The sequence below is a fragment of the Scyliorhinus torazame genome, chromosome 11 (assembly GCF_047496885.1).
Source record: "Scyliorhinus torazame isolate Kashiwa2021f chromosome 11, sScyTor2.1, whole genome shotgun sequence".
Lineage (NCBI taxonomy): Eukaryota > Metazoa > Chordata > Chondrichthyes > Carcharhiniformes > Scyliorhinidae > Scyliorhinus > Scyliorhinus torazame.
Window position 1 is genome coordinate 37,534,673 of NC_092717.1, and position 23,901 is coordinate 37,558,573.

At 48.3% G+C, this 23,901-nt stretch overlaps 1 protein-coding gene across 9 annotated transcripts in view; it reads right to left on the minus strand.

Annotated features, from left to right (window-relative positions):
* neto1l (neuropilin (NRP) and tolloid (TLL)-like 1, like) overlaps window positions 1-23,901 on the minus strand; it is a 414,770-nt gene that overhangs the window by 187,041 nt on the left and 203,828 nt on the right. For 8 of the 9 annotated variants that reach the window (XM_072467143.1, XM_072467140.1, XM_072467142.1 and 5 more), the window contains exons 5-6: window positions 22,960-23,001; window positions 22,719-22,846 (exon numbers count right to left, since the gene is read on the minus strand). In XM_072467143.1, coding sequence (XP_072323244.1) covers window positions 22,719-22,846; window positions 22,960-23,001 — 170 coding nt within the window. Of the gene's footprint in view, window positions 1-18,569; window positions 19,095-22,718; window positions 22,847-22,959; window positions 23,002-23,901 lie in introns of those variants that run through there. The other variant, XM_072467146.1, reaches the window with a different exon arrangement.

Genomic DNA, 23,901 nt, shown 5'->3' on the forward strand with positions numbered 1-23,901 from the left:
ACCTCATTCATACATCATTCAGACAAATGACGGTTCGATTGTTAGAAGAAATCGCAGAGCACTTCTGAAAGTTCAGTCTCCGACGCCAAAATCGCGTTTGCCGAATGGCCGGAGAATCCCCATTGGTGCCGCTTTTGCGATGCTCCCTCCCCACCAAAATGGCGTACTCGCAGAGTACGGCGCATGCCGTCGTGAGGGCCTCTGGATGTCATCTGAGGCCCTTCCCCGATGCTCCACCCCCGATGGGCCGCGTTCCTAACGGCATGGGACAGGTGTGCTGCATTTTTCAGAAACCCGGCATGGCGGCTGCGGACTGAGTCCAGCGCCGCCACAGTCGGGTGGGAGCCATTCCGCGGGCAGTGGGGACTTTGGCGGGTGCTAGGAGCACTAGTGGGGGGTGGTCCGGGGGTGTGAGCCTAGTCAAAGGTGGGCATTATTTGGCAGGCCGGGTCCACGCGAGGCTGACGCCATGTTGCATGGCGCATCTGCTGCAGGCCGCCGCCGTGCGCATGCGCGACCATAGTCCCGGCAATTCTCTGACCGTATCCGCAGCTAGAGCCGGGAGCTGTACGCTGTGTGCCTGCTACCACCCACCAGACGGAGGATCAGTGCAGCTTTTACGCTGTTTTGTCGGGTGTAAAACGCCACTGTCACACGCCGGTGTCAGCACTTAGCCTTCAAATGGAAGGATCCAGCCCCATATATTCAGGGAGGTTTATTTATTTGCTTATTTTGATGTGTTGATTCATGAATGTGGATACTGCTGGCAATGCCAGCATTTATTGTCCATTCGTAATTGTGAAGGTGGTGGTGAGCCACATTCTCGAACCACTGCAGGCCATGTGGAGAACTGGCTCATACATCGCTGTGAGGAAATTTTATGATTTTGAGCAACAATGGTGAAGGAACATCAATATATTTCCAATTTAGAATGGTGTGTGACTTGGTGTGGAACTTGGGGATGGTGCTCTCTCCATTACATAGGACATATGGTACAGAAACAGACTATGCTGCTATTTATGCTCCGCTGGAGTCTCCTTTCATCTTTCCTCATATGCATCTATCATTGTAACCCTCTATTCCTTTCTCCCCATATGCTTGTCTAGATTCCCTTTAATTGCGTTCTCTACTCCCTGTGCTAGCAAGTTCCACATTTTCACCAGTCTTTGAGTAAGAAGTTTCTTCTGATTTCCCTCCTCGATTTCGCGATAGTTATTGGCAGACTGTCGATGCTCTTTCCCACAAAACGAAACACGCTTACTGGGTCAATTTATCTAAATTTTTCACAATTTAAAAACACTCCAATTAAGTCACCTTTCGGCCAGGGGCGGCAAAGGGGCACAGTGGTTAGCACTGCTGCCTCGTGGCACTGAGGACCCTGGTTTGATCCCGGCCCCGGGTCACTGTCCGTGTGGAGGTTGCACTTTCTCCCCTTGTTAACGTGGGTCTCACGGCCCCCCTCCAATCCAAAGATATGCAGGCTAGGTGTATCAGCCATGCTAAATTGCCTCTTAATTGGAAAAAAAAGAATTGAGTACTCTAAATTTTACAAAATGTCACCCCTCGTCCTTCTTTCTCCAGAAGTAAATTTATCTAGCCTATCCATCCTTTCCTGACAAATACATATCTGACACACTTCTTCTCGTATATTTTGTACTCTCTCCAAGGCCCCTCTATCCTTTTTAAAATACGGCAATCAGAACTCCAAGTGTGGTCTAACCAAGGTTTGATACAGGTTCAACATAACTTCCCGACTTTTCCAATCTATCCCCAAAGGTTACTGCTGAGTTTGTTACCTTATGGCCTCGTAACCTGTGGCACCGCTCAAGTGATTGAAGTATTTATGCTCTAATATCCCTTTATCCTTCTACCACACTGTGGTAGCTGTCCCTATAAGGGCAACACAGCAGAGTAGGGGCCACCAGGCCTGAGTGACTAATTGTTTTGAATTGTGTGGAATCAGGCAGAGACATTTTGGGGAGCGAGCTACATCAATGAGGCAGCTGTGCACTCTTACCAACAAATACCTTTTTGTGTTCACTAATGAAGTCTGTAAATCTGCGTTTTACATCTACTGACAAGGGTGAATTATCCTGGCACAAGCTCTGGCCAAACATCTGTGAGTATCCTGTTTTAATCGAAGTCTGAAAAAAAAGAACTCACCAGAATGCCTCTCTATGGATGAATAGACCCATTTCAGTCCTCCATGGAGGACTGGACATGATACATCATCTGGCTTGGGTTTTATTTCCAAGCAAACAAAATAGGGAGGAGACAAAATGCAAAGCAATTTCCCTCAGTGGTTGTGGGGCACAGGCCGAAAAACCTATTTGCAGTCTTACAGTCCGACTTCAAATAATTTAGTGAATTCGTGGATTTGGTGATGGCTCAGTTGCAACCTCAACCATCAGTCATATTCCAGAAATTCAAACTTAATTTGCGGTGAGATCCCAGGCAAATCGATCACGACTTACACTGTTAAATTGAGGCAATTATTGGAATATAGTGATCTTGGAGCACCGTAAACGACATGTTATGGGATAGGTTAGTTTGTGGAGTGAACACTGACACTATTCAATGCAGATTGCTTGCAGAAGTCAACATAAATTTTAACCAAGCAACGGAGATAGCAAGGCCATGGAAAGCACGGAAAAAGTGGCACAAGAGCTGCAGAGCACCAGTTAGGACAGGAACGTACAGCTAGCTTTGGTGCCAAAATTGCTGAAGCAGCTGCAAAGCGTGAAACAAATTCAGCCACCAAGAAAACAAAATGGTAAATAATAGACAATCAGTCGGTAATTCTTGAAGTGGAATATTACCAATGTGGAGGTAAACACACTCCTGAATCATGTCAGTTTAAAGAGGCAGAGTGTTTTTATTGTCACAAAGGAGGATAATACTAATAAACTTTATTATGGAGCAGTGGAGAGCTAAAGGTCACCAAGTAATCTATCAACTGAGATGTTACAAATATATGATGTGGAAGAGCCTAGTACCAGTGATTCTGGTATTCACTTTCTATTTAATCTAAACGCAGGCAAGTCAGACTCTATTAATGTAATGCTCTGGGTAAGTGTGAAGCCTGTTAAGATGGAAGTAGTTACAGGGGCATCAGCCACTGTGACGGGCGGGCATACATTTCAGTACCTAAGGGAGGGTGTCCAACCATTGAACTTGAAGAACACTTCTGCCAAGTTGAAGACTTATACGGGAGAAACAATAAAATAAAAGGCATCGCAATGGTACCTGTAATCTATCGACAACAGTCCACTGAGCTCCCAATGATAATAGTAACTGTGAAGGACCAAGTCTTCTTGGCTGCTATTGGCTTAAAGAGATGAAGTTGAATTGGGCTGAGGTCTTTCAATTGCAGGATGGGGGAGTGCCTGAACTGATCGGAAAATACAAGAGCATCTTCTGTGATCAATTAGGCAAAATCAAAGGGCGGCAAACTGAGATTTAGGTGGATCCAAAGCAGAGTCCCTGATTCTTCAGGGCAAGACCGGTACCATGGGCCGTCTAAGAGAAAGTGGATACTGAGTTAAACTGTGTGGAAGAACTAAGCATTATCCAGCCAGTACAGTTCTCGGAATGAGCGGCACCTGCAGGCTCTGCACTTAAACCGGACAAAACCCTCTGCATTTCTGATGATTATAAGCTGACAGTTAATCAGGCCGCCTGGCTGGATAAATATTCAATCCCAAGAATTGAAAGCTTGGGCCAGAATTCTCTGGCTGTTCTCTCCGGTGGGATTCCCCAGACCTGCTGCAGTAAATGCGATTTTGGCTGAACACCAAATTCTCCATTCTTGCTAGTGCAAACTCGGATTAGAGAATCGTGGTCCTGTCTGCACAGCTGGCAGGGCGTCAATCTTACACAAAACTAGATATGAGTCACATGTATCAGCAACTCTAATTAAATGATGTTTCCAAGGGACTTGTCACAAAAAACACACACAAAGACCAGGGGCGAAATTCTCCCGAAACGGCGCGATGTCCGCCGACTGGCGCCCAAAGCGGCGCCAATCAGACGGGCATCGCGCCGCCCCAAAGGTGCGGAATGCACTCCGCATCTTTGGGAGCCGAGCCCCAACATTGAGGGGCTAGGCCGGCGCCGGAGGGATTTCTGCCCCGCCAGCTGGCGGAAACGGCCTTTGTTGCCCCGCCAGCTGGCGCGGAAATGACATCCCCGGGTGGCGCATGCGCAGGAGCGTCATCGGCCGCTGACAGTTTCCCACGCATGCGCAGTGGAGGGAGTCTCTTCCGCCTCCGCCATGGTGGAGACCGTGGCGGAGGTGGAAGGGAAAGAGTGCCCCCATGGCACAGGCCCACCCGCGGATCGGTGGGCCCCGATCGCGGGCCAGGCCACCGTGGGGGCACCCCCCGGGGCCAGATCGCCCCGCGCCCCCCCCCAGGACCCCGGAGCCCGCCCGCGCCGCCTTGTCCCGCCGTTCAAAAGGTGGTTTAATCCACGCCGGCGGGACAGGCAATTTATCGGCGGGACTTCGGCCCATCCGGGCCGGAGAATCGAGCGGGGGGGGCCAGGCACGGCGCGATTCCCGCCCCTGCCGAATCTCCGGTGCCGGAGACTTCGGCAACCGGCGGGGGCTGGATTCACGCCAGCCCCCGGCGGGGTGTCGGAGAATGACGCCCCTGTTGTCGTACAGACGCCTGCCTTTTAGTACAATAATAATCTTTATTCTTTATTGTCACAAGTAGCCTTACATTAACACTGCAATGAAGTTACTGTGAAAAGCCCCTAGTTGCCACATTCCGGCACCGTTTCGGGTACACGGAGGGAGAATTCAGAATGTCCAAATTTCCTAGCAGCACGTCTTTCGGGATTTGTGGGAGGAAACCTGAGCCACCCGGAGGAAACCCACGCAGACACAGGGCAAACATGGAGACTCTGTACAGACAGTGACCCAAGCCAGGAATCGAACCTGGGACCCTGGAGCTGTGAAACAACAGCGCTAACCACTGTGCTACCATGCTGCCCATGTCTTCGGCATGTGCAATATTCCAAAAGACAACAAACAGTCTGCTATAGGGGCTGCCATGAGTTTTAGTATACTTTGATGATATTTGTATAACCGCATCGACAGGCTGATATCTAGCAAGCTTAGAAGAGGTGTTAAAGAGTATTTCAGGAGGCTGGAGTTCTCCTCAAGAAAGAGAAGTGCACCTTTCATGCAACTGAAAGGATTACCCCCTGTGGAAGACAAGGTCAAGGCAATAAAGAGGTGCCTGCCCTCTTAAACACAACTGAACTGATATCATTTTGGGGGATGGTAAACCACTACGGGCACCCTTTTTACCAAGAGTATCGATGACATTGGCTCCTGTGCATATTCTGCTAAACAAAAACACCATCGCTGGTCATCAAGGCTCTCTAGGACGAAGCTTTCAACAGAGTGAAGCATTTGCTGCATTCCTCAAAACTGTTTGTCCACTTCAACCCATCTAAAGAACTGATATTGACCTGTGACCCTTCTCCATTTGGTGTTGGTGCATTGTTGTCCTGTGGAGTGAATGACGGCTCTGAAAGTACGAAAGGATATGTGGCAAGAACCCTCTCAGAGGCCGAAAAATGCTACTCAGAAATTGAGAAGGATGGACTATCAATAGTCTTCAGTGTCAAGAATTTCCACCAGTACTTACATTGGAGACACTTTGCCATCATTTCTGGCCACAAAATGCTTTTGGACCTCTTCAAAGAGGACAAGGCTATCCCGCCGATCGCCTCTGCAAGAATACAACGATGGGCGTTAATTCTGTCTGTGAATATACTTTCAAGCACCGACCTGGAATACACATAGTGAATGCGTTTGTTCTCAGCCGCCTTCAACCCTTGCAAGAAAGTATCACCTGTACTCCAGTACCATAAGAAATCACCACGGCATTAAATCTTTTAGACACTGTGCCAGTCTCAGCGAAGCATATCAGGGACTGAACCAATCGAGATCCTCTTCTATCCAAAGTGAGAGACAAAACACTTATGGTAAATGAGCCAGTTTCAGAGGAAATTAAATCATTCTCTATCCGCAAGAATTAATTGAGTTGGCAGGATAGTATCATACTCTGGAGAGCAAGACATGTCGTTCCTGTACAAGAAAGAGAGAAGCTCATATCTGAATTACACAGCACTCATCCTGGCACCTATAAGATGAAGGTGCTTGCCAGGAGCTATGTCCGGTGCCCTGGTTCTAATACTGATATCGAGAAGCTAGTCAAGCACTGTCAACAGTGCCAACTGCAACAAAGGGGGCTGGATTCTCTGTTTTTGGGACTATATCCCCCACGCCATCGTAAAAACTGTGGCCTTCCACACCAGAAAAGCTGGCGTGAAAAGGCCCAATATTCTGAGTCTAGCAGGGACTCGGCATGTTTCTAGCAGCTTTAGCTGCAGATATGGGCCCCTGCACTTCCGGGTCAGAGGCTGCGCATGCGAGACGGCGGCGGCTTCCTGCGGCCGCACCATGCTCCATGGCGGACTCAGAGCGCGGAGCTGTACCTCACAAATAGTGCCCCCAATCGCCCGTGTACCAGACCCGGATCCCACACCCCAAAATTGTCTGGTCCCATCTGAGCCCCCCCCCCCTTCCGATCGGGAGTCTGAAGCCGCCACACGAGTATCCCAAACGGCAGGACCGTGAGTGGTCCACGCCATTGGGACTTCAGCCGGTCAGGGGTGGTGAATAGTGGGGTGGGCCTCGAGCAATGGCCGCAGATAGGGGATAAGTGATGGACCCGAGAATCAGGGAACCGGCGCCGGTCCCGATTCCGTGCGCGGAAATGGATTCTCCGCTCCGGCGCCGGACGTGATTTCGGCGTCGGGGTGCGGAGAATCCAGCCCAGGATGACTGCTGCAGCCCCACTGCGCCCTTGGGAATGGCCTTGCCGGCCATGGGTACAAATCCATATCGACTATGTTGATCCATTCTTGGGCACAAAGATTTTGCTCGTGATTGACGCACATTCCAAATGGATGGACATTTTTGAGGTGGTAACCTATATCGCATGCTACCATTGAAAGATTACGCCAATACTTTACAACTCATGGATACCTGAAGTCATGGTCACAGACAATGGAACTATGTTCACAAATGCTGAGTTCCTAAATTTCACTGCTCTCAACGGCATTAAACACATTAGACTGTGCCTTACCAGCCAACATCAAATGGACTAGCCGAGGGAACCATCTAAACTTTCAAGTCTGGCCTTAAGAAACAGTCAGGAGAACCTTTGGGACCAAAATCTCATGATTCCTCCTTATCAATCATACCACTCCGCATGCACCAACACGACGAGTTCACCAGCAGAACTGCTAATGAGATGTTATCCCAGAACGAGGGAGAGTGGAAGCCAAAGTAATCAGAAAGCAAGCGATGATTCACATTGTACAGCATGATTATTTATGGTAAATTAAACAGTATAAATGATAGTCTTTGGGAATGGACCAAATTGGATTCCCAGAAATATTGGCCGGAATTCTCCAGCCATTGGGATTCCCGCTAGGAGCGCACCCCCGCCGGCGGGTTTCCCGGCGACATAGGCAGCTTCAATCAGAATTGCCGTTGACAAGCGGCAGGGGTAGAGAATCCTGTCGCCAGCGAACCGCACGCTGCCGCGAAACATGAGCTGGGGAACCAGAGAATCCAGTCCCTTATCTCGAGACCGGACACCTTTCACACCAAGTGGACGTGGATCATTCATAAAGATGTGGACCACTTGAGGAGTAGAGAGACACTCCAGCCATCAATGTTGTCATAAAGAAATGTTTTTGAACCCAAGAAGAGGAACCCGTTATTGCAGTTCCTGTTAATGTCAATCTTGTGGAAGCATCTCAGTCAACAAAACTATGCCTCTCTACAAGAAACAGAGAACACCCCCAAAGACTCGATTTATAATTGTCCAACTCATGTACATAATGTTTAGTTAGTAATTATGTTGTTGATGATTGTATAAAGGAGAAGGGCTATGGTGAGCAAGGCTCACCTGGCCTGGATGACCAATCGGGACTCTGAGTGGGGAGAAAGGCTCTTAGACAGAGACATTTTGGGGAGCTAGCTACAGCCATGCAGCTGTTGTGCAATTCTTGTTCATAAATATCTTTTTTGTTTCCTAATGAAGTTTGCGAAAGTGTATTTCCATACATACCGTGAATTGTAACTTCCAAATAATGCGTAATGTTCCTATTCTTGCTCCCAAAGCGTAGTGCCTAACATTTATTTGTGTTGAACTCCATTTGTCCAATCGGCAAGTTTATTAATGTCTTCTTGTAATTTGTTACATTCCTCCACAGTATTGAATATCTCTCCAATTAGATGTCTTCTGAAAACTGAGTTCTGGAGTTTAGTGGCCCTTGGAATGCTAAAGCGAGCAGGGTGTTAATGAGCATTGTGTTAGGGAGGCTAGGCAGAGTTCTGTGTGTGAAATCGGGGATCACAGAAGTGGAGGAAAGAGCTGAGAAGAACACTGAGTCAACATAGCAGAGCACATCACTGCAAACTGAAATGCAATAGGCAGGGCTAAATCAAGCAGAAGCTACTATTACGGGAGGAAATAAATATTGAGATGCAGTCTTTCATTTAATTTGTTGAAATGGGTTATTTAAATAGCATAATTTAAGAGAGAATTGTTACACTGTATGTACATTGGAAATCTGGTGAGGAGAAAATGATTACTGGTTTGTAGTCAATGGTACCACACTGACATGGGAGTGAAATTGAACAGCATATAAAGGCCTTAAATTCACCTTGGTCCTGATGGTTATTCATATACAAATTGCCATAGAGTTCAGAGGATTAAATAACAGAGGCACATTTATTTTCCTAATGACAAACTAAAAGACCAGTGGATGAGAAAGACATTGGCTGGTATTCTCCACACGTTGGGATTCTCTATTCTCGCTGGCAGTGCACCCCCACCCACGGCTTTGCCAGTGGCGTGGGGTGGCTTCAATGGGAAATTCCATTGACAAGCGGCAGGAAAAGAGAACTCCGCCACCGGTGGGTGCTGCACCGCCGAGAAACACTGGGCTGGAGGACCACAGAGTCTCGCGCAATATTGTATTTACCATGTTATTTTCAGCAAGCAGTTGAGAAGGTGCCACACAGGAGTATATTGACAAAGGATTAAGAGGATAGCGTCTGGGTGAACAACAAAGAACAAAGAAAAGTACAGCACAGGAACAGGCCCTTCGGCCCTCCAAGCCCGTACCGACCATGCTGCCCGACTAAACTACAATCTTCTACACTTCCTGGGTCCGTATCCCACTATTCCCATCCTATTCATGTATTTGTCAAGATACCCCTTAAATGTCACTATCGTCCCTGCTTCCACCACCTCCTCCGGCAGTGAGTTCCAGGCACCCACTACCTTCTGTGTAAAAAACTTGCCTCGTACATCTACTCTAAACCTTGCCCCTCGCAGCTTAAACCTATGCCCCCTGGTAATTGACCCCTCTACCCTGGGGAAAAGCCTCTGACTATCCACTCTGTCTATGCCCCTCATAATTTTGTAGACCTCTATCAGGTCGCCCCTCAACCTCCGTCGTTCCAGTGAAAACAAACCGAGTTTATGCAACTGCTCCTCATAGCTAATCATAGAATTTACATTGCAGAAGGAGGCCATTCGGCCCATCGAGTCTGCACCGGCTCTTGGAGTGAGCACGCTACCCAAGGTCAACACCTCCACCCTATCCCCAAAACACAGTAACCACACTAAGGGCAATTTTGGACACTAAGGGCAATTTGTCATGGCCAATCTACCTAACCTGCACATCTTTGGACTGTGAGAGGAAACCGGAGCACCCGGTGGAAACCCATGCACACACGGGGAGGATGTGCAGACTCCGCACAGACAGTGACCCAAGCCGGAATTGAACCTGGGACCCTGGAGCTGTGAAGCAATTGTGCTATCCACAATGCTACCGTAATGCCCTCCATACCAGGCAACATTCTGGTAAATCTCTTCTGCACCCTCTCTAAAGCCTCCACATCCTTCTGGTAGTGTGGCGACCAGAATTAAACACTATACTACAAGTGTGGCCTAACTAAGGTTCTATACAGCTGCAACATGACTTGCCAATTCTTATACTCAATGCCCCGGCCAATGAAGGCAAGCATGCTATATGCCTTCTTGACTACCTTCTCCACCTGAGTTGCCCCTTTCAGTGACCTGTGGACCTGTACACCTAGATCTCTCTGACTTTCAATACTCTTGAGGGTTCAACCATTCACTGTATATTCCCTACCTGCATTAGACCTTCCAAAATGCATTATCTCACATTTGTCCGGATTAAACTCCATCTGCCATCTCTCCGCCCAAGTCTCCAAACAATCTAAATCCTGCTGTATCCTCTGACAGTCCTCATCGCTATCTGTAATTCCACCAACCTTTGTGTCATCTGCAAACTTACTAATCAGACCAGTTACATTTTCCTCCAAATCATTTATATATACTACAAACAGCAAAGGTCCCAGCACTGATCCCTGCGGAAAACCACTAGTCACAGCCCTCCAATTTGAAAAGCATCCTTCCATTGCTACTCTCTGCCTTCGATGACATAGCCAGTTCTGTATCCACCTTGCCAACTCACCCCTGATCGCGTGTGACTTCACCTTTTGTACTAGTCTACCATGAAGGACCTTGTCAAAGGCCTTACTGAAGTCCATATAGACAAAATCCACTGCCCTACCTGCATCAATCATCTTTGTGACCTCCTCGAAAAACTCTATCAAGTTAGTGAGACACGACCTCCCCTTCACAAAACCATGCTGCCTCTCACTAATACGTCCATTTGCTTCCAAATGGGAGTAGATCCTGTCTCAAAGGATTCTCTCCAATAATTTCCCTACCACTGAAGTAAGGCTCACCGGCCTGTAGTTCCCGGGATTATCCTTGCTACCCTTCTTAAACAGAGGAACAACATTGGCTATTCTCCAGTCCTCTGGGACATCACCTGAAGACAGTGAGGATCCAAAGATTTCTGTCAAGGCCTCAGCAATTTCCTCTCTAGCCTCCTTCAGTATTCTGGGGTAGATCCCATCAGGCCCTGGGGACTTATCTACCTTAATATTTTTCAAGACGCCTAACACCTTGTCTTTTTGGATCTCAATGTGACCCAGGCTATCTACACACCCTTCTCCAGATTCAACATCTACCAATTCCTTCCCTTCGGTGAATACTGATGCAAAGTATTCATTTTGTACCTTGCCCATTTCCTCTGGCTCCACACATAGATTCCCTTGCCTATCCTTCAGTGGGCCAACCCTTTCCCTGGCTACCCTCTTGCTTTTTATGTACGTGTAAAAAGCCTTGGGATTTTCCTTAACCCTATTTGCCAATGACTTTTCGTGACCCCTTCTAGCCCTCCTGACTCCTTGCTTAAGTTCCTTCCTACTTTCCTTATATTCCACACAGACTTCGTCTGTTCCCAGCCTTTTAGCCCTGACAAATGCCTCCTTTTTCTTTTTGACGAAAATTGACGTATTTATCCTTCTTCCTCATAGGAACATGCCGGTCCTGAATTCCTTTCAACTGACACTTGAAAGCCTCCCACATGTCAGATGTTGATTTGCCCTCAAACATCCACCCCCAATCTAGGTTCTCCAGTTCCCGCCTAATATTGTTATACCGGGAAATAGGTCGCGGTGGGGAGGGAATGGAGAACCCTGCTGGAAAATTATATTCATATAAGGTAAGACATTTCTGTGTAAAATGGAATAATAAACTTTGACTAGGAAATGACTAGGGATAGGGATGAGCAGAGGAAATTTGAGATTCACGCTCACAAAAATAGAATTAACTTCTCACACTTCCCAGGGCCTTAAAGGCCAAACTGCTTCACAGGCAATTCAGCATGTTGTGAAGAATGATCACTGATGTTACTCAGGAAAATGCAACAGCCAGATTGCACACAACAAGATTCTACAAGGAGCAATACAATTTAAAGGCCAGGTAGACTGCTTTTGATGGTGTTGACTGAGGGTTAAGTATTGTTCAGAGCACTGGGAGAGCTCCCTTGTTCCTCATCAAATAATGTCATGAGAAAGCTGACTGGGCCTTAGTTTATTGTTTCATTAGAAAGATAAGGGGTGGGATTCTCTGCCAGCCGGATACTCCATTTTGTCGGTGCCTGCGGGTTTCCCAACGGCTTGGCGCTGCCCCACAATGGGAAACCCCATTGACCGGCTGGCGTATTGGAGAATCCCGCCGGCGGGTCAGGCCAGAAATGTGGCGCGGCGGGATGGAGAATCTAGCCCATGATGGGGGATTCTCCGTCGGCCGGATCCTCCGCTTTGCCGGTCGCGCACCCACACCTGTGAGTTTGCCAACGGCGTTGGGCGGCTACAATGGGGAAATTTCTCTGTTTTATTACCTTTGTTCTCGAGTCACCAGGTATCTTTATGATACCGCCACGAGGTTCAAGTCCGAGTAATGATCAATAACCCAATACACCGATTAGTGAGATTCAAATCAAAGCACATTTATTATACACAGTAATCGCTACTCATGCACAAATTCTACGTCTAAGCTACTTCTACAACTAACAGGCCTATACTTAACTTCGGACTGGCCCACCAGGTCAGGGGACCAAATGGCCTTTCGTTCGGGTTCTGAGTCTGCGGGATTCGAAGTAGGCACGGATTGGTAGCTAGGAGCGCCTATCTCGTAGCGAGTGTTGAATTAAGACTTACTTTGTCGGGGTCGCTGCACCGGTCACGGTCAATGTTGGTTTGTGGTGCTGGGTGACCCGGGCAGGACGCAGAGGTGAAGAGAGCTGAAGAGAGCGATTTGAACTTGGGGCTCAACTCTTATAGTCCTCAGGGGCTTCCTGCCTTTCGGGGCGGACCCTGTACCTGGTCCCAAGTGATTGGACTTTGTCCCAATCGCTTGGTTCGATTTTCTCCAATACTGGAGCGGTTCCCTGATCGATGGGCGGTCTTGAGGTACTCGTTCACCTCCTTTGTGTTGGCTCCTGCTGGCGCCGAGGAGTCTGGCTTTGCTTTGTGTGTCCAAAATGTTACTTATTGTTCCCGGGGATTGCTCATCAGTATGCAGATGGCTGCTACTTTGTTATACTGATGGTCGCTGGTATCAATGTTGTCTGGCCTTTTTCAGAGGTAAATACACAGCAAACCTGCAGCTGCTGGTTTCTGTCTATGTTGGCTGACTTTCCCATCAGCCTTTGCCGTTCGCCATTTTAAATCGGGAGTTGGTCAATTTAGGTGGATACAAAACGGAGAATCTCGCTGTCGGCGGGGGTGCGCTGTGCCAAAAAACGGAGCTGGCGGACCGATTATCCCCACCAATGTAACTTTGAAAAGTCAGCTTAGATTGTGCATTTGAATGTGGAGATGGCTGTTCCGGGAATTGGACCGTGCTGCTGGCCTGCCTTGGTCTGTTTTCAAAGCCAGCGATTTAGCCCAGTGCTCTGAACAATACTTAACCCTCGTAACAGCCTCCCCGAACAGGCGCCGGAATGTGGCGACTAGGGGCTTTTCACAGTAACTTCATTGAAGCCTACTTGTGACAATAAGCGATTTTCATTTCATTCATTTCACTTAAGCACACACGGCTATGGACTCAGAATGCTAACCACTGAACAAAGGCTTTAAACAAGGCACCTCAAGCAGGTTAGATCATGAAAAGACAATGGACAAAGGACGTTGGAGAGAAAAGAGAGGTGGAGACTGGATGGTAGTTTGCAAAACAGAAAGGTCAAGGCTGTGTTTTTTGTGGAGGGGATGACGGCTGCAGATTTGAAAGAATGGGAACAGCACACCTGAGGAGAGGGAACCATTTGTATCATCAGTTGGCGCGCCACCAGGGAACCAATGTAAAACAAAATGGAATGTTAATGAGACATGTTAAGAAGATGTGTCCAGAGCAGGTCTAAATGTGAGAAGCAGAATCTTCACCAAAAGTTATCATCTACAAAATAAAAGAGGCAGTGGCTAGAATCTGAAGTTGTTGAACTCAATGTTGAGTTGCAACACCTACCCTTTTACCTCCCCTCTTCTCATCCTCATGGCCCCAAACAATCCTTCATTCCTCCCTTTTGTATTTAATTTCTCCTGCCTTTCACCCTATTGCAGACCTACCCTTTTGTTCTTTCCTTCCTTCCCTTCCACCCTCCCTCCTTTCCCTAATCTGTTACATCTCTAAGTACTCTCAGTTCTGACCAGTTTATCAACCTGAAACACTATCTGTTTCGCTCTCTGCCAGTGCTGCCAGACTTGCTGAATGCTTCTTGCATTTTCTGAGATCATGGAGTCATTTAATAGAGGTGATTAAAATTCGGAAGTGACCAGATAGATATGTCTAGACACCCAGTCATTCAATGGTCTAAGAACAAGGGAATGTAGATGAGATACCCTCAATTACGACTCAGGGGAGGAGTTTGATAATACAAAGGCTTTAATAACCAGAGAACCAGACAGCTGCCGAGAAGTGTGCTCACTGCCCGCTGCCTACTGAACGTAACCTTATATACAGCTTCCTGGGGGCGGAGCCGGAGGCGGAGTCCCCAGGGTTCCAAACCCGATCTTAAAGGGACCTACGCATTAAGGGTACATATGTAGACAGATATCATTCACCACATTCACCCCGTTTTTAAAAAACACATAGTCCGTCGGGGGTGAAGTGGAATTACAAATTCAGTCTTTTGGGTGGTCTGATTGCCCGTGTCGACCTTCTCAGCTCCGGCGGTGGTGCGGTGGATACGGTTGTCCTCGGTGGTGGTATATCCGGGAGCACGGTTGTCTGAGCCTTTGCCCGCGTTGGAGCAGGTGGGGTATCCGGGGTGACTAGGGTGATAGGTGCCGGAGCCGGCTGGGGGGAGGGGGGCGCTATGGGGGGGGAGCTGTCGGAGTCGACCGCCGGTGCAGGGAGGGGAGCGTTGGTGGAAGGGGAGGGAGTCGGTGGGCGAGCCAGCGGGTGCCAGGTCTCGCAGGGAAATGGTGTCCTGCCTGCCGTCGGGGTGCTCGACGTAGGCGGATTGAGGGTTTGCGTGTAATAGTTGGACCCTCTCGACCAGTGGATCTGTCTTATGGCTCCTCACGTGCCTCCGGAGTAGAACTGGTCCCGGAGTCGTCAGCCAACGTGCAAGCGAGACTCAGAGGTGGACTTCCTGGGGAAGACAAACAAACGGTTGTGGGCGGTCTCGTTCGTGGCCGTACAGAGGAGCGACCTAATGGAGTGTAGGGCATCGCATAGGACCTCCTGCCAGCGGGCGATTGGGAGTCGTCTTGACCGTAGGCTAGAAGAACAGCCTTCCAAACTGTTGCGTTCTCCCTCTCTACCTGCCCATTTCCCCGCGGGTTATAGCTGGTCGTTCTGCTCGAGGCGATGCCCTTGTTCCCCTTACACAGCTCATCGCTCATGAACGATGTACCCCGGTCACTGTGGATATAAGCAGGGAAACCAAACAGGGTGAAGATGCTGTGCAGTGCCTTGATTACAGAGGCCGAGGTCATATCGGGGCAGGGGACAGCGAATGGGAAGCGGGAGAATTCGTCGATGACAGTGAGGAAGTAGGTGTCGCGGTTGGTGGACGGGAGGGGCCCTTTGAAGTCCACGCTTAGTCGCTCAAAGGGCCTAGAGGCCTTTACCAGGCGGGCCTTGTCTGGTCGATAGAAGTGCGGTTTGCACTCCGCACTGATCTGGCAAGCCTTGGTCATGGCCTTGACCTCCTTCGTGGAGTAAGGTCGGCTGCGGGACTTGATGAAATGGGCAAGCCGGGTGACCCCCGGGTGGCAGAGTTCAGCGTGGATGGCCCCCAGACGGTATTTCTGCGAGTTGGCGCACGTGCCGCGGGACAGGGCATCTGGGAACTCGTTGAGCTTCCCTGGACGATATGTAATATCGTACATGTAGGTGGAGATATTCCACCTCAGAATTTTATCATTCTTTATTTTGCCCTGTTGTGCGTTATCGAACATAAAGGCGACCGACCGTTGGTCGGTGACGAGGGCGAACCTCCTACCGGCTAGGTAGTGCCTCCAGTGCCGCACAGCCTCCACTATGGCTTGTGCCTCCTTCGCGACTGCAGAGTGTCGAATTTCCGAGGCGGTGAGGGTTCGGGAGAAGAACGCTACCGGTCTGCCCGCCTGGTTGAGGGTAGCAGCCAGGGTGACGTCTGATGCGTCGCTTTCTACCTGGAAGGGAATGGTTTCGTCCACCGCGTGCATGGCGGCCTTGATGATATTGGCCTTGATACAACTGAAGGCCGACTGAGCCTCAGCCGTCAGGGGAAAAACCGTGGTCTTAATGAGTGGACGGGCTCTGCCCGCATATCTGGGGACCCACTGGGCATAATAGGAAAAGAGCCCCATGCACCGTTTGACTGCCTTGAGGCTACGGGGTGGGGAAGTTCCTTAAGGGGGCGCATGCGGTCGGGTTCTGGCCCTAGGACCCCATTTTCCACGACGAAGCCGAGGATGGCTAATCGGGTTGTGTGAGACACACATTTTTCTTTATTGTATGTCAGATTGAGGGCCCGGGCGGTCTGGAGGAACTTCCTCAGGTTTTCGTCATGGTCCTGCCGGTCATGGCCGCAGGTGGTGAAGTTGTCCAAGTACAGGTATGTAGCCCGTAAGCCGTACTGGTCCACAATTTGATCCTTTGCCCTCTGGAAAACGGAGACTCCGTTTGTGACACTGAGGAAGTGGAAGAGCCGACCGGCTGCTTCGAAGGCTGTTTAGGGGCGGTCCTCTGGGCGGATAGGGAGTTGATGATAGGCCAATTTTAGGTCGACCGTGGAGAATACTCGATACTGGGCGATTTGGTTCACCATTTCTGCTATGCGGGGAAGTGGGTACGCATCGAGTTGCGTAAAGCGGTTTATGGTCTGGCTATAGTCCACTACCATACGTTGTTTTTCCCTGGAGCGGACTACCAGTACTTGTGCCCTCCAATGGCTGTTGCTAGCCTCTATGACCCCTTCTTTTAGTAGTCACTGAACCTCTGACTTGATGAAAGTCATGTCTTGGGCACTGTACCGCCGACTCCTGGTGGCGACGAGCTTACAGTCGGGGGTGAGGTTCGCGAGGAGGGGGGGTGGTGCAACTTTGAGTGTCGCCAGGCTACATAACATGAGCGTGGGCAGGGGTCCGCCAAACTTCAGGGTCAGGCTTCGGTGGCTGCACTGAAAGTCCAGACCGAGCAGCAGGGGGGCGCAGAGGTGAGGGAGGACATAAAGTTTAAAACGGGCGTTTTTGGCACCTTGGATAGCGAGGTTCGCGACACAATACCCCGTGATTTGGACCTAATGAGACCCAGATGCGAGGGCGATAGTTTGGGAGGTGGGATAGGTGCGTAGGGAGCAGCGCCTTACCGTGTCTGGATGGATAAAACTCTCCGTGCTCCCGGAGTCAAAAAGGCAGGGGGTGTCGCGGCCGTTGATTTGAACCTGCATCATTGAGTTTCGCAGGTGCTTCGGACGAGATTGATCGAGCGTGATCCTGGTTGCGGGCAGTCAGAGTCCTCGGTTGAATCGGACTCGCAAAATGGCCGCCGCCGTCAGTCACACGTTTTGAGTTTTGAAGATGGCCGCCATCAAGCTGGCCGCCCCCATGACTCGCACGAGGCCGATGACGCGTCGGAGATAGGCGTGTCCGGCCGCCGCGCAGCCGCGTTGCGGGGCCTGTGGTCCCGGGAGTTCGATTTCTGGGCCCGATGAGACTTTTGTTTCTGGCCTTTGGGCCCAGCCAGGCAGACCTTCGCGAAGTGCCCCTTCTTTCTGCATTCGCTGCAGATAGCGGAGCGGGCCGGGCAGTGCTGGCGTGTGTGTTGGCCTTGCCCACAGAAATAACATTGGGGGCCCCCGGTGTGAGCGGGTCACCGCGCGGCGCAGGCCTGAAGCATGGCCGAGTCTGGAGGGGATCAAGAGGGGTTCGCAAGGTCTGCGGAGTACGTGCGGAGATTATGGTGGGCCGCTTCCAGGAAAGAGGCGAGCGCTCCCATGCCTTGGAGGTCCTTCGCTCCATCTTCTAGGAGCCGCTGCCAGATGTACGTGGATTGGACACCGGATACGAAAGCATCACGAATATGTAAGTTCATGTGGACTTCTGCCGTCACCTCTTTATGATCGCAGTTCCTGGCGAGCGCGGTGAGTCTCTCCAAGTATTCATCTAGCATTTCCCCGGAGCGCTGGCGGCAGGTCGAGAGCAAATGTCTGGCGTGTACCTCGTTTATTGGCTTTACGAAGCGCTTCTGTAGGATTTCGACCTCCGTTTCGTACGTCGTAGCTTTCTCGATCACGGAGGATAGTCGGTGGCCCACCCGGGCATGTAGTAAGCTCAGCTTGCGAGGTCCGCCAACTTCAGTCTCTGAGGAATTCAGATAGGCCTCAAAGCACCGGAGCCAGTATTTAAAAATTTCAGTGGCTTCTGGCGACCGAGTGTCCAAATTGAGCTTCTCCGGCTTTAGACCGCTGTCCATCATGATGTAGTCTGGTTATTAAATTGAGATACCCTCAATTACAACTCAGGAGAGGAGTTTGATAATACAAAGGCTTTAATAACCAGAAAACCAGACAGCTGTCAAGAAGTGTGCTCACTGCACGCTGCCTACTGAACGTAACCTTATATACAGCTTCCTGGGGGCGGAGCCAGAGGCGGAGTCCCCCAGGGTTCCAAACCCGGTCTTAAAGGGGCCGCATTAAGGGTACATATGTATACAGATATCATTCACCACAGTAGAAATAAGATTAAGTTTAAGTGTTTTAGTTTAGAGAGCATATATACTCAGAGGATTGCAATGCAGTGAAACGGACTATCAGAGTTATTGATTGAATCAGAGACCATGCCAACATGCAAGAATTGATGAGCGAGGTGATTGAAAGAAAACAGACAAGACGACATAAAAAAACAGGGTACACACATTTGATTTGCGACATTGCTCTTGTAAAGCAATAGCACTAACAAAGACTGGATAGTCATTGGATCTATGGGGGGTAATGCCTATGTAATTGTGACTTTCTGGAAAAGACTGCAGGCCCCAATTTCTCCCAATTCGATGGTCTGAGTTTTCTTGCTACCGTTTTTTGGCTTGTGTTCTGGAGCAACCCACAGGTTATTTCGAAATCTGTAACATACAGGCAGTACAAACGTGCATTTTTAAATGTGAAATGCTCCAACTAATGTTGGTCTTTTCCAAAAATATTTCAAAGCTCCCACCCACAAAAGCCTTTCACATCTGTGCGATCATCAACAATGAAAATGCAACAAATCAGGACTTCTGTAACACCCATTCTGCTGATTCATGTTACTATGGATGCTGACATTCATATTAAGTTTTGATGAAATGGCATTGACTTAAAACAACTCTGTTTCTCCCTCCACAGATGTTCCCTGACTTGCTGAGTGGCTTCAGGACTGTCTTTGTCTTGATCTCAATCACCCCCTCAAATGCAATTCGGTTTTTCTAAAATGCACTCTCCCTGGCAGTCACTGAATTGGTAGAAAAAAAGGTATTGCTCTCTAGTTAAAACATACATAATGGGAGGTGAATTTTGGAGGCAGAGAAGGCCATTTAAATGAGCAGGGGAAGGGGGGGGCTAGTAACGGGTGGGAACCTGTCAGTCACCCAACTCTGCCTCAATTAAGACCGGGGTGGAAAGCCTTGTGGATAGTCTTCCCGACCTGCTGTCAGTTGAAGCCCCTAAATGGGTAATTAGCGCCTACATAAAGGCCTCATCAGCCCTCCAGTGGTAGGCAGGGCAGTTGCCTGTTGCATTTTCTTGCAGGCTCCAGGAAAGTGTTTCTCATTCAAAGGCACTCCATTCCTGATTAAAGGTTCCGGCATCGAGAAGCGGGAGGTGCGAGGGAGGATTTTCAGAGGCCCTTGCCTCTGAACCTTTTCCTCCCTCTCCCATGACCCCCCCCCACACCCATGGCCTGGGCCCCTCACTAATCCTGGGATTCTTTTGGATGCATTACCACTATCTGCCACCGCTCCCCAGTTGCACCTCCCACAGTGAACTTCTGCCACCTCTGATTGGCCAGCAGCTTTCAGGGAGATGGGATTTCTGATTGCAGGATCCTTGATTTGAGGGAAAGCCCACTGCTGGCCTTTTAAGTGCCTGACTTGTGCTTAATTTGGCAGGTGTACCTCAAAGGAGGTTATGTGGGGTTCTCACCACCCCTCCAATCAGCAGTGTGACTCGAGTCGACTGGATTAAATTCTACCCAATGATTTGGATTTTACCAGCTCTCTAGAAACAAGGTGGTGAGGCGATCACCTTTCTGCTGTTATTTTACCAGTGGCGGGAAAGGTAGAGTACAGCTTTCCACCCAGAAGCAAATTGAATCACTTCAAAGGCCAATTTAAGGCCTCGTCCTCTGGCTGGTGATGGTGGATAGGACCTCCACCACATTGGGCACTGCTCGGTAAACACCAGCTGCATACCTGCAGAATTGTGTGGGGGAGGGATCTTTTTCAGCTATTCTATGGGCCGCAGAGGGGGAGGGGCTGCTCCCTGTTTGGCAGTGGTTGCACCCGTGGCAAACCCATCCCCACCCTTGGCATCTCCCCCAACTCTCGCTGGGTATGACTCATTGGCTCCCTTTCCCTAGAAATCAATTAACTGCCTGGCACAGGTAAAATACAGCCAGGGGCCCGGCAAATGGCTGAGGCAGGATAAGCCTGAGCTTTCCCACCTGTCAGCGGGAACCACCACCTCTCTCCTGTCCATCCACAATGACAAAATGCAGTCCTGTCTATGAGCGTCTGTTTGGAAAGTTAATGACTGTCATGTGAGAGTACCTTTAAGAAATGGATGTTTAAGCAATGTAGCTTTAAGGAATGGAGATGATCATATTACTGAAGTGATGTCAGAGGTTGGGGGAGCTGAGCTCACTTCTGCTTTTGGTTTCAGTTTGAAAAAGCAGCTTGTGTGTGCCTGTGTGTTTCCAGAGAGCTGCAGGAAGAAAAGCAAGGCGCTGGAGCTGAAGTCAACCAAACTGATAGATCTCTGCCATCAAACAGAAAATATATATATTCTGTGACCTGGTGTGTTACTGTTTTGAAGGTTTGAAGCCTTTTGGATGTTTGAAGGAACATTTTGAGGGATTATTTAGTATTGTATTATTTTCGGGGTTATCTTTGAAGTAAGGGGTGTTAAGAGATCCAATGTTTATTTAATAGGTTAATTTGAGTTCATGGAATTAACATTGTTTTGTTTTAAAAACCACGTGTCCATAATTGTAATATCACACCTGGGGAACAAGCCGTGTGCTTCAAAAGCAACAATCCAGAGAGGTTGGTTGAACTCCATGATACATTTTGGGGTTCTGAAAACACCTCTCCCAGAACAATGACAAAATAGTGCCGGGCCACCACTGAAGTTCCGCATTTTAGGTGCAAACACCAAATGGATGCTTCACATCATCACAGGAATCATTACCTGGTAGCTGCTCTTATTCCTCTATTGTATCTATTGCTGGAAATGTGGTCGATATCCTCTTTCCGTGTTTGAACATGTTTTCCACTGGAGTTACCGCATGGGAGTGAAAACAGAGGAATCCCTGGAGATCATGCTTCGTTTTTTTCAGAAAATTACAAGCTTCACTATTTCAGGTTACACCGAACAGAAATTGCAAGAAAACCTAAATTAGAAACTGCAGGCTTACACTAAGCTTGAAATAGACAGATACCATTTGCCAGATTAGGGAAGTGTGGTGACTCTATTTTACAGTTGCAGAGTGCAGAAGCTGCATTTTCTTCTTCACATTGGTGCAATATCCCTTTGCCCATGATTTCTACAATCGTGCTTCAATGTTTAGGGGGTCACACATCTTCCGGGTCACTGACGTCACTGTGAGTTCAAAAGTTAAAACAGAAAAAAGCTGATAGAGCTCAGCAGGTCGGGCAGCATCTGTGTAGGGAGAAATACAGTTTACGGTTCAAGTTGAAGAAGAGTCATGGTGGACTCCAAATGTTAACTGTGTTTCTCTCTCCTTAGATGCAGAGTTTTTTCCTGCTTTTTCTGTTTTTATTTCATGCTTCCAGCATCTGCAGTATCATGCTTTTATTATGAGTTCAAAAACTTTGTAAATATCCAAATGTTAACCATCATGGTACAAGACAAAATGTGTTAAAAAATGCTCTGCGTATCATCATAAATATTTGGCAACAACATGCAGCTTATTTGACAGTAAAGTGTTCGGCAGGAGTATTCAAAGTGTATACCAAAGGTAATCAATACTAATTTGTTTGAGAAGTATTATTCTTTCATTTAAACACCACAATCAAAAATCACTGACAAGTTGACGTTGAGTTGATGACATTGACAAAAATGTGACAAGTAGAATCATGGGGGTGGCACGGGGGCACAATAATTAGCACTGCTGCCTCACAGCGCCTTGGACCCGTGTTTAATTCCGGTCTTGGGTGACTACCTTTGTGGAGCTTGCGTGTTCTCCCCCTGCCTGTGTGGGTTTCCTGCAGGTGCTCCAGTTTCCTCCCACAGTCCAAACATGTGCAGGTGAGGTGGATTCACCATGCTAAAATTTCCCCTTCGTATCCAAGGGTGTGCAGGTTGGGTGGTGTTGCGGGAGAGGGCGGGGGAGCGGACCTGGGTGGGGGGCTCTTTCAGAGGGTCGGTGTAGACTCGATATCGCAGCCCAAAAAGTTATTTCACGACAATGAATAAGTCTTTGCAAGCTTCTGATGCTTTGAAATACTTGTACTGCTGGGGACAACACTGACCTTGGATTTTGGCGGTGCTCGAATATACCATTTACAATCAACTGCCTCCGTGGGATTGGCTTTGCCTTCCTGCACGACTTGCTTTGATTCAATGATCCCCTCAGGTCCTTCCATTTCAAACTCACACACTGAGTTAGACAAAACAAAGTGTCAAACGGGGAATCACATGGCATTATCAGACTGATCAAAACGAGTCTTGTTCATGTCAATGTTTATCTCACGTGTTTTCATTTGTACTAACCTGGCAATGGTTTCAGGGCACCAAGATGTGCAAATTCAGGATCTTAAAAAAAATAAAAATAAAAGGTTTATAGTAAAATTCCAACCAAAATTTGGATTGATTTTGATTTCTTTTTAAACTGCTAATTCTGCTGAAGCACATAAAGTTACACATTATTAGAAGCCATACACACAGTCTTTTTTAAAGCCTCTAATGCACTTTTTTGAGTGCTGAAGCAATAATTAAAGGAAAATTGTCTGCCAGGCAGGTGCTCCAAAGGACTAAAGGAAAATTGATGCTCATCATTTCTGTATGAGGCGGACCTGTTTATTCTGCAAGAAATCACAACTAATATACTCATCAGCTCTGTCAATAAATAAAACAGTAATTTAGGTGAGCATGTAAATATTTAACAAAAACTTTAGCTAATGTTTGTTTATACTGATTTGTACCGTCACGGCAGGATGTAACACTGCACCACCTCCTCTTCAAGCTGGACTTCCTTCTGCTGCCTGTTTCCATGGACATGACACTGGCAGATCACAGTTTACTCCAAACATGCAACATTTCGTACAAAAATTAATGAATTGTGTTTAGTCGCAGTCACTTTCTCGGTTAAGCGACCTGAACTTGGATAACTAATGGCATATAAATGGGCTGTGTTCACAAAATAAATGAACTTGCTCTCTAAATAACTCCAGTTACCATTCAAGTTATTCTTATTTCATGCAACCATCTTGCAAATCGAATATTTATCGTGCCTACAACAGGCACACTTACAAAGCTACATATCTCAAGCTTTGTCAAGGTTTACTCAGAATAACTGTTTGTTTAACAGCTCCTTGGTGTACAACACTATGCTGCGAGATAGTCTGTGAGATTTATGATGCTGCTCTTTCTTAGTCTATTCCCTCACGTGTGACTGGAGCTGTGCAAGGAGACACCAGTGTCCCTGCAGTGACA